Here is a 15,236-nt window from a genome sequence, read left to right on the forward strand (position 1 = left end):
AGCCCTTCTTAGCAAATTAACTAGATAAACAGTTTGGCTTTGACTGAATCAGTTTAAGTGTAGGTTTCAGTTCTTTGATCCAAAGCATTTCTTTAATTAAGTAATCAAATTTGGATTTGCACTTAGATAAAACCTTGTAATAATTAACAGTTTCAGTAGTACTAATGTCATGTTCTTTTAAATGTTGTCCTATGTTACCTTTACTGTGCTCATCAATGTGTTGATAAAGGTGTCGACAAGTGTAGCCGACATAGCTTGCATCGCACAAGCCACACTGAAATTTATAAACAACGCATTGTTCATTAACAATCTTAGGTTTACTTTCTTTCGATTTCAAGATTTCACCTATCTTCCTTCTAGTGAATACGGGCATAATTAAGATACTGTGTTGGAACAAGTTTGATCTTTAAAATGGTAGAACAATTCTGATGGGTTGCTCAATAGCCTCTTGACTAGTGGTAATAATATTATTGTTAGATGTATTAACAATAGATTGTTTAAAATCTTTAATGATACCGTACTACTGATTAATTCCGCTGGGTAATTTAATCTATCAAACATAGTTGCAATATCATTAACTTCTTCAAGAAATAATTCATTGGTTGATGATAATTTGTAAGCTCTATTAAGCATAGTGTGTACAAGATTTCTTTTGTATCTATTGTCTATATGACTATCATAATGTAAAAGAAGACCTTTGTTAGTAGATTCCTTATACACTTTAGTATCCAATGATAAAGTAGCTGTTTTAAAAATAGCCATTCCTAAAAAGTTTATAGAATTATTATGGGCAATTTCCATGGTAAAGTCAATAGCACAGTGAGAGTTATTTATTATTTAAGGTGGTTAGAAACCGGTATACAGAATCCTCGTCAGGCATGAACACAATCGTGTCATCAACATATCGTCGGTAAAATGTTGGCATTTTATCAGCTGATTGTAGGGTGTCTTCGAGGTTGCTCATGAACATTTAAAAATCAAACTTGTTTCAACACAGTATCTAAACAACTTAAACAGCTTAGTTGTAAGATTAATAATGAAATTATGCCCGTATTCACTAGCAGGAAGATAGGTGAAATCTTGAAATCGAAAGAAAGTAAACCTAAGATTGTTAATGAACAATGCGTTGTTTATAAATTTCAATGTGGATTGTGCGGTGCAAGCTATGTCGGCTACACTTGTCGACACCTTTATCAACGCATTGATGAGCACAGTAAGGTAACATAGGACAACATTTAAAAGAAGATGGCATTAGTACTACTGAAACTCTTAATTATTTCAAGGTTTTATCTAAGTGCAAATCCAACTTTGATTGCTTAATTAAAGAAATGCTTTGGATCAAAGAACTGAAACCTACACTTAACAAACAAACTGATTCAGTCAAATCCAAACTGTCTATCTAGTTAATCTGCTATTATTGCTTAGCTCATTAATTATTTCCTCCATGCTTAGCTCCAATATTTCCTCCATGGCTCCACTATGGTTCCACACAGTAGGCCCTATTGATATGTTAATTAATTAATTCTGTCACTGCTTGGTATTTTTGTTTTTAGTTTTTTCAATTTACTTGATCTTGAGAATGGTTCCATTGTCATTAAATTTTGTTTTGAAATAGTAAGCGTCTCTTAATTCGTTTATACTTATATTATTGTGGTTAGAAAAACAAGCAGAAATACATATATTAATACGTTATTATGATTTTGTTAAGATAGTAAGCCTATAGCTTTAAGTAGTGTGCTGTGATCATGGTGGTTGTCTATGCAATAAACCAGTTTTAATTATATGATGGCCTATTTGTAAGGTAAAGTTTTAATGCATTTGTTTAAAAAGTATTAAAAGTAGCAGTTAGTAGACAAATATCGAAACATATTGTATACAATGGCACTTCATAAATGCATATACATTTACGGAAACACTAGCCGTTAAATACAAATAGGGTATGTTTTTAAGTCAAGATTGATGTAATACTAATTTTATTCGTTAAAGACCTGTTGCTAAACCTCAAAAGGCATAAGTGCAAATTAAGTAGAATCAATACATTCAAATTCACCTAAACTTACTTTGGCACACGCCGTCTACTAAATCATACGCCTTTATTTCCTCACTGATGTCGTAAAGGCATTTTATGCACACGGAATCCATAGCGTTCGTACAATCTACGGTTTCACAGTTACTAATCTCTAAATTGCAATCTTGAATAAAACATGTGATATTTTTATCAATTGTCTAAAATGTTTCTCATTTCTGACTATTTGTGACCTGAATAATGATGTATTTCTACTGTAATTATTCCTGCCTTGAACAAGACAATTAAGTAGGCCTATAATTATGTTGTGAATTAAATTCCAAAATATAGTTTAATAGTGCTTGTGTCAGTTGCAGAAGTTTAAACCACTGAAGTTTAACTTCTAATTAACATAAATGTTAAAGTAATCAAATCATAATCAAATGGCAACAATGACCTTAATTTAGTGTCAACATGATGACCCGAACAATTAAAGCATCTTTAAAATAATAATTACATAATAATACATAATATGTTAATGGTGATATTAGTAAGGATAAATTATAATAATGTAAGTAGTAGTGTAAACTAATTACTATATTCGCATGTTGGTCCATGGAACTGCTCGTCACATACGCACAGATTGGGGCCTCCACATCTTCCATTCATACATGCGGGCGCACATATAGCTGTACAGTAGAGATAAATAAATTAAGCTGTTTCGACAGTTATGCACGTGTGAAGATTTTACTTACACAAACAATTTTATGTTTTTTTTGTGCACATTTCTAAACAAAATATATCTGACTTACGTTCACTACATTCATTGCTACCAGGGGGCGCTGCATAACCGTCGCAACAAACGTAATCTCTACTGTACACTGTTCGATATCTAGCAACATAGCGATATCTCGTTCTACATTAAAGAACAAAAAATGGTACAGTATGATAAAATATAGAGGATTTTTTGAACTTACAATCGTCATATACGATACGATTTTTACTATATAATTACTGGAAAAGGTTATATAAATTTTAGCATCTTTATTTAATAATTTTTAAACTTTGTTGTTCTATTCGATATGTATCCCTTTCCAAAATGTGCCTTTCGTTTATTGTTTAAGTGTTAACGGGACCATCGGGACGTAAATACCCTTCTTAGGGTTCTTGATGCCCCATGATTATACTCATTTTTATATTTTTTTTCTTTGTATGTTTTATGTATGGTACCGTATCGCAATAAATAAAATCAAATCCACATATTTCAAAGAAAATCTGTAAGAATTAAATGGTCAGTGACACATTTTATGAACCATGTAAGCTCACCAAAATAAGGAACTAAATGGTGGCAAGCAACACAAGCTGCACCTACTTTCTACTGGGAATCACTAGCACATAATAATTGCTTTAATATACACTTGGAATTACAATCTAAGGCAATACTCACATGGATAGGACTATTTATTGACAAACAAAACATCAAAAATACTAAATTTACAACAAAAAAGGGCAAAAAATATTTGAAGCGCCCGGGCGCTCATTCGTGCGAGTACGGTAGCCTTGGTAACTCCTTTACAAAATTACAGACAAATGATAAAACAAACCCTATATATTGCTTACCTGTAACGGCGACATCTATTTAACCAAAGGAAGCCACAAGAAGACGTGTAACTTGACTGGTAAGAAGACTGAGCCACGTATCTTTCAGATGCACTTTTTATTGTTGAGCAAACGTTTTCTCTGTACAAAATAAAAAACAAATTAATCTTAAGCCCTATTCAGACTATCAAATTTTATTTGACAAAAAAACATGTGACATGCCTAAATATGGTCATTATGACATCACATCATGACCATATATAGGCACATCATGACCATATATAGGTACATCATAACTATAATGGGATACTACAATTTTTTTGTCAATATAAATTTGATAGTCAAGACATGGTGTTATGCATTCATTATAACTTTATTTTTCACTTTGGAATTTGAACATAAACTACATTATACTATTGATGTTTGTTTTTTGAAGAATAAGATACATGTACATTAAACATTTTTAAGTAGCAGTAAAAAGCCACTATTAAGTCTATTAATGAGGGTCTATATAAAGTTAAACAATATTGTAAAACAGACAAACCCATTTCGATCCAAAGAATGGACGGGTTTCCATATGAGAAGTAAACCGAGGGATATAACAGGAACTAAAGTGTGCAGAGCCATCATCTATTCCAACACAAATCCAACAAGGCAGGCCTACAATCTGTTATGAATACATTTAAATTTATTTATTTGTAACATAAGCTTATAATACTTTCTTGGTGTCAACTACGATGACATTCAAAACTTTGCAAAGTACAACTTATAGCATAATCAACAAATCAAAATACAGATAAAAATGTATTTATATTTTTATAACTATAAATTCATCTTTTTCAATGTCACATCTCTTTTTTATCCGATGATGCCCGAAACATGCTTTATCAAATAAATTTCTACTGTGGCTGATTGCAGTTTACAGCAGCTTTTTTTTAATTTTTTATTATATATCTAGAATACTCACTTAAAATTTAAAAAAAAAACCCTACTTTATAGACGTTTGACATACATTAAATTCATTTCAAAGTAGTATTAGTTTACCCCCTGATTCGTACATTAAATATTGTATAGTTTTGCAATCCGGGAATTCGAAAAAGAGAGGGCCCGGGGGAAGAAAGCTTTACCTCATTCTCATACAGTTGCAATTATGTAATATGGCACCTTTTAATGGCCAGAAATTACACACTCAAATATAAATTTTAATATAATTTTTATATTTTCTTTATCTTTTTTTCCGGCTGTCGTTTAATCCAACTCCCTTCAATCCACCTTCAATTCCTTACGTTGTGTATATATAAATTAATTATTAGCATAAAACTGAAAGTAGTAAGACAAAAACAAACCATGGAATGACTTAAAAATGATACTTTTGTCTTTAGTTTTCGCAGGCAGCAATGTAAGAATTTTCTTAGTAAAACGTCTGAAAATCACTTGAAGTCTTATTTTAAGTTTTAAAAGTTCTCTCTTGATTTTGTGCTGGAAGCATAACTTCCGTTTTTAAAATACGATGTAAAATATGGAACTGCATGTTGGTGAATCATCAACACAACACAGTGACGGGTATTATGTATTAGTCACACTGTGATTGACGAGTGGAAGGAATCTTTTCAAAATTGAGTAGTTGGCTACCGTTTGTGTTCTATTAGGGTTTTTGTTTCTTTTTCGTTTGTTATGTCAACCTTTAGATGTTTACATTAACCTGACAAAATACGTTGGCGTATTGTATACTTATTTTATACATACTTATTGAATTACATAATAGTTAGGTATGGAGAGAAACCTCCACTAGTTGGCAGAGTATCCGTACTCTAATCAAAAGCTTCTGGCTTCAAACCCCGATGGGGAAAGAGTACTTTCTCAAGCAAATGTTAATGTACTTATGGAAGCTTTGCTAAAGCACATAGACCAGTCAACAAACACACAGACCAGTCAACCAAGGTATCCAACAGTTTTTGTAGCCTAATCTAAAATCACACAAGCATGACGCGAGCATTCATAGTATTATTGATTTGGAATAATATTAGGCCCTATATGAAAACGAAAGATTAACTGGGACAATGAGTCACGTTAGCTTAAATCCCTTAAATGCAAGAAGTATTGTAGAAAAATCCGGGTTGTCACGTATCATTATAGATCTGCATTTAACACCAAACTATCAACCTGAAGATTTTACCCTGACACATTTTTAATTCATTTCAGATTAAACAACAGCTACAGATTCATTATGAAGACCATTTGTCATATTTATAGCTATAACCTTCATAAGTGGTACACAAGACCCTTTTTCATTACTCCAAAAGAGGACGATGATAGTGATGCAGATAATGATGATGATGATAATGATAATGACAGTAATGAATCATACCATGTTATAATTGCATAGTACAAAAAGAAATGCGGGCTATACTGGAATACCCCAATTGTCATGGCTCTGATATACAATTGTTCACGATGTATGCAGTTTTTAAAAACCAAGAACAAACTAGATAAATACATATTTGTGGGGTGTTTTAAATTTAAGCACTGGATTATGCTATAATATGAATGAAAACATTGCTTTGTCAAATTAGGTATCGTTAGTTTTGGTTTTTGTCATGCTATATTTACATGACTTGGCTATTTAAAACAACATTTCAAGCCCCGAAACATTGATTCAGAGATATCGGGATGGTGGCTGGCGGGGGATAGTTTATTACCTGATTTTGTTACATTTTTACCTAGTTATCATTTCTGTTATTTATTTATGAGCGGACCATTGCAATTGTATTTCTATGTAAAAAAATATTTTGACAAATGACAATTAAATATACTCAATACTGAACACTGAATACGAAAGCAATAGAGAAAAAGAATTGTTGAACAAATACACTGGTTGGTATGTGAACATAGTCATACCAGGTGCGCTCCTTTTGAATATGTTATCGTTATACGTAATTCAGAGTAAACATTAAGCAGGAGAGGTTCTTTATCAAGACCATTTGGCACATTTTCGACAATAATCTCCTAAGTGGTACACGGGCTTTTATTCACTTACTCAGATAATAAGAAGACTAATAATGCAGATGATGATTTATTTATTTATTTAATTATTTATATAGGGCTATATATTACAAATTCAACATACAAATGTCCAAGAGGAAACAATCGGCCAGGGCCCAACACAAAAGTGGGAATACGTTAACATAAAATAATATTCAATATAAAATATGTAAGATGATGATAATGGGAATAATGTTGAGATCATAATTATGTAGTATAAAATATAGGCTATATGAAGTGTTAGCGAATAACCTAAAATGTAAAGGTTCTGAAACACAATTGTTCGCCAATTGTGTAGGCTTACTTACACACCAGGAACAAACTACAAAAAAAAAAAAAAAAAAAACAGATTCGTGGAGTGTTCTTTATTTAAGCAATTGATTACAATTTGAATGAAAATGTTCCTTTGTCAAATTGGGAGGGGGTTCTTTTGGTTTTTCCCATCTCTATTATTTTCATGACTTAGCCTACTAAAGCAACAATTGACTAATGCAATACAAAAATAAATATGGAACAATGAAACTGGTTGGTATGCGAAGTAATTCTTAACAGGTGCAAACTTCAGGAAATGTAATGTTTCTAAAAAAAAGCTCTACTAGTTTGGAAGATATGTATCGGAACTCTAATATTGGAAGGTCTTTTGTTCAAACCTCGATGGAGGAAATACATTTTTTCTCAATAAATATTATTATAAATAGGCCTACGTATTTTTTTGGGGGGTATTTTTTTTTAGGTAATTTTGTTTTTACTAAAAGCACACAGACCAGTCAACCACTGTTGCCACGGTAGCTTAATTGGTAATTACACAGCATGACTCCAGCTTTGAAATAATTTAAGTGTCGCAATTTGGAATAATATAAAAACGACAGATTGACTATGACTCAATTTATTGTATTCCCATTTTATCACACGTATAATTGTCCAAAACAAAACAAAAAATGTAATTTTATTAGGTAATTTTGTTTTTACTAAAAGCACACAGACCAGTCAACCACTGTTGCCACGGTAGCTTAATTGGTACTTGCACAGCATGACTCCAGCTTTGAAATAATTCATATAGGGCTAACTTGGATTAAGTGTCGCAATTTGAAAAAATATAAAAACGACAGATTGACTATGACTCACTTTATTGTATTCCCATTTTATCCACGTATAGTTGTCCAAAAAAAAACAAAAACAAAAACAAAAACAAAAACAAAACAAAACAAAAAGAAGCTGTTGACTTTTGTCATCTACCAAGTGGACCTGCTTAACGGCAAACTATCCCACTAAAAATGGCCAGGACACATATTTTATGTCCACACGTCATTCAAACATTTAGTACATTTTTTTTTTCGAGAATCCTGATTTATATGTCGCCTATCACAAACCGAAGAATATACAAGTCGCTGGCGTTATTATTTCCCTGGTCACTAAACTAATTTTGGCAAACCAGCACATATTTTCTGTGCAACATTCTCCGCCCCCTGAGAGTATATCAAGTCATGCTGCTTTAACACGCACAACCTAATACGTTCAATGCCACACCATCCTAAGTACCCATTATACTCATGGGTGGAGAGAAGCAAACGTAAGTAACGTTCCTTGCCCAAGGAAACAAATAATGAGATGATTACTGTCATTTATGTAACGGTACCCTCCTCAGTGGTGCACGGGCCTTCATTACTCCAGAAGAAGACGAATGCAGATAATGACGGATGAAGATGCTGGTAATGATAATCATGCCCGTTTCCAGGAGGAGTTTTATGGTTCGAGAGAACCCCCCTTTGTAGCAAACCCCCCTCTTTTCTGGCGAAATCCCCTCTTTAAATTTCCCAAATAAGTCCTCCAACCCAACTAATGCACAGCTGCAGACCCACCCAGACACATAAATTTTCAAACATATCTGCTTTTATAGCACCGGGACTTCGACTGTGGACCTCACACCCAGAAACCCCCGCCCCCTTGGAAAAACCTGGCTACGGGCCTGATAATGATGATAATAATGAGGATAATTATGATCATATCATGTTATCACACAGTATAAAATGTAGGCTATGTAGAGTGCTAGATAAATAACGCAAAATGTCAATGTACACGGCTTTTATTCACTTACTCAGAAGACGAATAATGAAGAAGAATAGAAAGATGATTGATGATAATGACAATATTGATGATAATGGACCTTTCCAGGCCTGGTCACTAAATTAATTTTGGCAAACCAGCACATATTTTCTGTGCAACATTCTCCGCCCCCTGAGAGTATATCAAGTCATGCTGCTTTAACACGCACAACCTAATACGTTCAATGCCACACCATCCTAAGTACCCATTATACTCATGGGTGGAGAGAAGCAAACGTAAGTAACGTTCCTTGCCAAAGGAAACAAATAATGCGATGATTACTGTCATTTATGTAACGGTACCCTCCTCAGTGGTGCACGGGCCTTCATTACTCCAGAAGAAGACGAATGCAGATAATGACGGATGAAGATGCTGGTAATGATAATCATGCCCGTTTCCAGGAGGAGTTTTATGGTTCGAGAGAACCCCCTTTTGTAGCAAACCCCCCTCTTTTCTGGCGAAACCCCCTCTTTAAATTTCCCAAATAAGTCCTCCAACCCAACTAATGCACAGTTGCAGACCCACCCAGACACATACATTTTCAAACATATCTGCTTTTATAGCACCGGGACTTCGACTGTGGACCTCACACCCAGAAACCCCCGCCCCCTTGGAAAAACCTGGCTACGGGCCTGATAATGATGATAATAATGAGGATAATTATGATCATATCATGTTATCACACAGTATAAAATGTAGGCTATGTAGAGTGCTAGATAAATAACGCAAAATGTCAATGTACACGGCTTTTATTCACTTACTCAGAAGACGAATAATGAAGAAGAATAGAAAGATGATTGATGATAATGACAATATTGATGATAATGGACCTTTCCAGGCGTGTTAATCAAACTTAATTGAACAATTAGTTGAGTATTTATTTGACGACAAATGTGTTGTCCTCACAAAAGTACGTGTGTATATGTATGTATGTATTTTATTCATCTGTATAGGGGAGTTGTTTATATGGGCTTATGCTTGCTCAGCAACCCTTGCTTGCTTTGTTTTGTTTGTTCCATTTACTTGATTGAATTGTGCATGTAATCCATGTTGCGGTGAAAATAAATTTGATTTGATTTGATTTTGATTTTGATTTTGGACCTTTCAACTAAGCCCCGCCCCTGTTGCTAAGTGAATGTGTTTGATGTGAAGTACTACACCAAGGAGTCGTCTCGAATATCCAAATATATAGAATATTATGGGATAATGCACTGCTCATTTAATTTTCCGTTCACGTTTAACTGCGTGCTTAAACGTGAACATTAAAATCGTCTTTAGCGAAAGGCGGTGCGCTATACACCGTAGAACCCTCTCCCGACTATACCATTTTATTTGACAAAAACATGTAAAATATCTAAATATGGTTATGATGACATCACAATATGAACATATATAGACACATCATGACTATATATGGGTATACATCATTATTTTCAAAGAAAATTTTATAGTCTGGACAGAGCAAATGAAGGAATTTTGAACAGATGTCAAAGGTTATGGATAAACACGCAGTTTATAGATATCAAATAGCATATTCGTACACGGTGTATAAACACACTATTATTTGATAATTCTACTCGGTGTACTGATGCTTGATGAACCAGAGAAAATACTGAGCTGACACTGACGTACAGACAGGTATTATTTCATATGAACCCGGATACACGTTTAGGGTTGTATTAAAAGCTTCTGAATACAGGCTATTCATAATGATATAATATATTATTGCTACAGCTTCCATTAATTCTTTTTGATATGTATCTAAATATATCTCGCATAGGGAACAACAACAATACACATAACAATGAGAACTCACATAGCAACCAAGCTATAGAAAGTATGCCTTAATTCCTGTGTTGACAAAACTCTTAAAATTACGATTTGATGGGTTCACACTTTCCGTTATTATTTACTGTCAATAGTTGATTATCACTATACCTCATAAATATTGGTTGGATAATAGAAAAATAGGTACTACTGAAAATTGATTGTAGGGCCTAGCCTAAAAGTACACTGTAACCAAGTCAAACTGAGCTATGACGCCGAACTGAATATATTCTAGATGGTTTTTCCCATTATGACAGGTATTTCATCAAAGCATTGCATATAATGAAATGAATAGGCCTAGTATATAATCACGTAGGTGATTGCTATCGAGAAACACATTCATTACAGCTATGAAGATTTTTTTTTTTAATTGTATTTATCTCATTGCGATTTGAATCAAAGACCCTCCAATGTACATTTCCGGAGTGTCAATCAAACTTAACAACTGACTAATGAAAAACAGTGCCTGTCAGGAATACGGCGCGTGTCCAGATACGCGTATTAGGGAGGTTTCGCACGCGAACGCATACGGTTAGTGTGACGGATATGTCATCACTTATGACGTCATACGCCTGTTGCTATCCGCTAAACGTTATGCCTACAACCTCTCTAATGTCAAAAGACGCAAGTGTTTACCTTGCTAATGGCTAATATTTAACAACAAGCAACTTCCATAGTTGATTTTAAGGCACCTTTAATAACTCATCTTTTTAACGTATACTGTTTTAAAATTTATCCTAGCATTTTTATTTTTATTGTTAAGCGCATTGAGACTTTAACATAATGCGCTATATAAGCCAAAATTATTATTATTATTATTATTATTATTATTATTATTACTATTATCATTATTATTATCACATTGTAGACAAATTAGTTTTCAAGTAAAAAATATATGTCCTAGTTCAATTCGCAATACAGAAATATAAACCAGTGGTTTTACCTCAAAGACCATGGTGTACCGGGAGTTTTATAATTTGTTATAATAATATTATTAATAATTATTATTGATATTATTAATAACATTTATTATTAATATTATGTTAAAATTATTATCATAATAATTATTATTATTTACTTACATTTACGCTATTGTTTTGAGGCCAACTTAGCAAAATATGTAAGGGACGAGGCTTAGCGAACGAGCGAACGATCAGTTGCATACCAACTGAGTTGTAGGGTTAAGGTCTGTGCACACTACCACATTTTATGTGACAAATTTATGTGATATGCCCATATATAGGCATGATGATGTCATACTACCAAAATATGGGCTTATCACAAACGGTTGTCACTTAAATTTTGTTAGTGTGGACAGGAGCGTAAGCTAATATCATTCTATGTAGGCCTATTTTGTCATATAAACACCTCCCTAAAATAAACGTTTCGAGGCGTTTATTTTTCTTCTAATAAGTCATGTATGACTGTAAACAAATCTAATAGAAGCAACATCATTCTCAACACATTCTATTAATGTTATCCAGTAGAATTATATTTGTTTCTAACCTGGGTGTGATCAAAACCGCAAGTCTTTATGATCACATACCGTAGTATATAACACATTTTAACGGTAATTATGTGTTTGTATGTAGTTCCACAATGAAATTGAGGGGCGTGTATTACAATAGATACCATATTCAAATTTTATTTAAAAATTTTAAAAAGGGAAAGGTTTAATTATAAACACACCAAATATAGCAGCAGGAATTGATAAATGACACAGTAGCGATTTCATTACTTTGATATTGGGAGCTGTTTCTTTGAAATTTACAATGTCAAGTGTACGAACCCGGAGATAAATCGAATAAAAGCTTTTGTCTATGGTAATATTGAATTTCGATACTAGGCCGGACATCAACAGAAAATGTTACAATTAAGTACAAAAACACTTCCAACAATAAACTTGTAAACTTCAGAAACGAGAACGATGGACTTTAGCGGAGTTCACTTATAATACTGGTATCTATCTTCTATTCTTCTTCTTATAGAGTCCATACATGAGTTCGTACTCTGCTGAGCTAGAGCAAGACTCTGTTGTATGTCGAAAACTATACACTTTATGTTGATTTAGTTCTAAAACTCAGCGATACATTTTGTATCAATCATATTAGGGTAGCTTAGCTCAGTCATCTAAACTGGTGGTAGCCACTGTATGTACGCTGAACCATGGAGACCTCTTGGTCCCTGTTCAATTCCCATCGCTGCTCTCCTTATTATTTCAGCTAGAGGGCTGAAATGCAAGTTACGATAGCATTGTCTTTCGGATGTGACGTTTAAGCCGTTGGTCCCGTGCGCGTTGTGGCCCATGTGCACGCTAAAGAACGCAGTGCACTCTTCGGAAAAGAGTAGGGGATTGTTTCCCGGTGTACTGCCCAATCACCACCAGGACCCCACTGGAAATACGTCTTCTTTATATAGGCCTAATAAGACTTTCGCCGTGGGTTATCCTTGGTGTTTACACCTAATAAATCCAACCCAAACCATTAAGAGTTTTACACTGCTTTTAACATGTTTAAACATGCTAGAAACTATTTGCTATAGTATAGCTGTTTTTTTTTACAAATTATATTGTTAAAAACGTGCGTTTTTAGCGTTTCCTGAATCCAGGTGTTATGCGAAAGTTATCTGAATATTTACAGGATGACCAAACTTTATCATTCTGATACTGGCCCTGGATGAAAATAATATGTTAACACTGATCAGGTACACAGGGTAAAGAAGAAATAAATAAAAAAATAAATAAAATACAATATTCTAAGATAGAAAGCCTACAGCTAACTACTGATGTTCCTTCTTGGCTTTTGCACACTGTCTCTAAAAAATGCATGGAAAATTAGTGGAAACATTTGAGAATAATAGACCAATAATCCATTATAAATATCTATTCTCGGCCTTTTAATTATTTTCAACACTATAACAGTAGGGCTTATAACTAGACACTGATTTATATATACAATTTATGAAAAGGCAACTTCGACGTGTATACTTCGAGATCGATTTATATCTTGGAAGTGATTAATCATAAGTCTATATATACAATTGACTTGCATGCTAATTTTCTATTTTTACCAAATTCTATGCCTACTTAATTTAACATTGTAAGTAAACAGATTACAGTATTATTATACAAGCAATGTTTTTGTTTAGAGAAAATAGAAACATTAAAGTATGTTGAATAGTAAAATATGACGTAAGCAACTATATGTTAAACCCCCAGAGTATTAAGAAATTATTTTGAAGTTTACTTACAGGTTTTTACTGAAAAACATGAAAACAACTACCGTGCTCAATAGGCCACTACCAAAATAAGTACTGGTGTTAATTTCGGTCTTTTGCTACCCATTGTGGATATAAACGACGGGTGGATGACTATACAACTGAAGCATATCGAAGTCTATTATCTTCCAATTAATATTCTCTGTCATTGTATACATAGCAGGGAAACGTCATCCAGTGATCTAGACCTAAACAAGTTAACAATAGGCCTGAAGCTTACAATCAGACTACTATAAGTTTATTATGGCGTGTTTAATGTTAGTGGACAAACCATGGACCTATATTAATAAGCGTTGGTTTTTACAGTTTTGTATTGCTAGTTATGAGATCACTGATCTGTAGCGGTCTGAACCACTAGGGGTGGCGCCATTGGGGTTGCTGGGTCAGGGCCCCTGGCGGGGGTTGGGCAGCTCTCTAGAAAAACACAATTTGTCTGGGGTATTTTTATAGTAGAAGACTAAATTCGATTAACCCCCATGAAACATTATATTGCCCTAGATCACTTCTGTAGTCACCACGACAACTTACGTTCTCGTCGGGGAGTCGGCTCTCGTCGAAGCCATCCAATCCCCCCCCCCCTCAATGGCGTTGCTTTTGATAATGATAATGATTTAGATGCCTGATTACGCTTATTATTATTATTATCATACATCAATAATTTCTATTATTTATTATTATCATTTTCATTATTACTGTATTATTATTATTATTATTATGACGATAATGATGATGATGAAGATGATGATGATGATGATAGAAGTGATTATAATGTTATATATTAATGATTGCGGTACACCACGTATACAGTTCTGAAAAGAACTATCTACGTGGTGTGCCGCAAGCATTAATATAATATTATTACTTCGCCATGCAAACCTTCAAACAATATATGATGATGTTGTTGTTGCTGCTGCTGCTGCTGATGATGATGATAATTATGATAATAATGGTGATGATACGGTGATGATGATGATGGTGGTGGTGATGGTGCCGATGATGATGAAGCTGTTGATATCGATGATGGTTTTGCTGATGATAAATTATGACGATGATGATGATGCGTATCACAATGATTTTGATGATGATATGATGACGATGATTATAATGCACTTGATGATGATAATGACGACAATGATAGAATAGTGACGCTTTCAAGAAAATACAAAACCACTTCAACCAAAACACCATTTATTTGCTAAGTACCGTAAAAATATGGAACAAAAAATCCAGTATATCCGTTGTGTATTGTAACATAACGTTAGACATCGTGTTATTCCTTCCTCGCAGGCCATAAACAAATATACATTTCAGAATTCAAAAATCGATAACCTGACGGGGATTTACCTGGTGCTCAACATATTGTTCTATAATATAAAATAGTATG

General features: G+C 33.7%; 1 protein-coding gene across 1 annotated transcript in view; it reads right to left on the reverse strand.

Annotated features, from left to right (window-relative positions):
• Positions 1 to 13,997, reverse strand: part of LOC117112641 — a 29,471-nt gene extending 15,474 nt beyond the window's left edge. The window contains exons 1-6 of the mRNA XM_033255751.1: positions 13,826 to 13,997; positions 4,149 to 4,271; positions 3,626 to 3,745; positions 2,818 to 2,921; positions 2,602 to 2,694; positions 2,061 to 2,192 (exon numbers count right to left, since the gene is read on the reverse strand). Of these exons, the coding sequence (XP_033111642.1) occupies positions 2,061 to 2,192; positions 2,602 to 2,694; positions 2,818 to 2,921; positions 3,626 to 3,745; positions 4,149 to 4,234 (535 nt within the window). The 5' untranslated portion in view covers positions 4,235 to 4,271; positions 13,826 to 13,997. The remainder of the gene's footprint in view (positions 1 to 2,060; positions 2,193 to 2,601; positions 2,695 to 2,817; positions 2,922 to 3,625; positions 3,746 to 4,148; positions 4,272 to 13,825) is intronic.
• Between the last annotated feature and the right edge of the window lie 1,239 nt (positions 13,998 to 15,236).

The sequence above is a fragment of the Anneissia japonica genome, unplaced genomic scaffold, assembly GCF_011630105.1.
Source record: "Anneissia japonica isolate Jap-2015-1 unplaced genomic scaffold, ASM1163010v1 scaffold288219_len142424_cov121, whole genome shotgun sequence".
NCBI lineage: Eukaryota > Metazoa > Echinodermata > Crinoidea > Comatulida > Comatulidae > Anneissia > Anneissia japonica.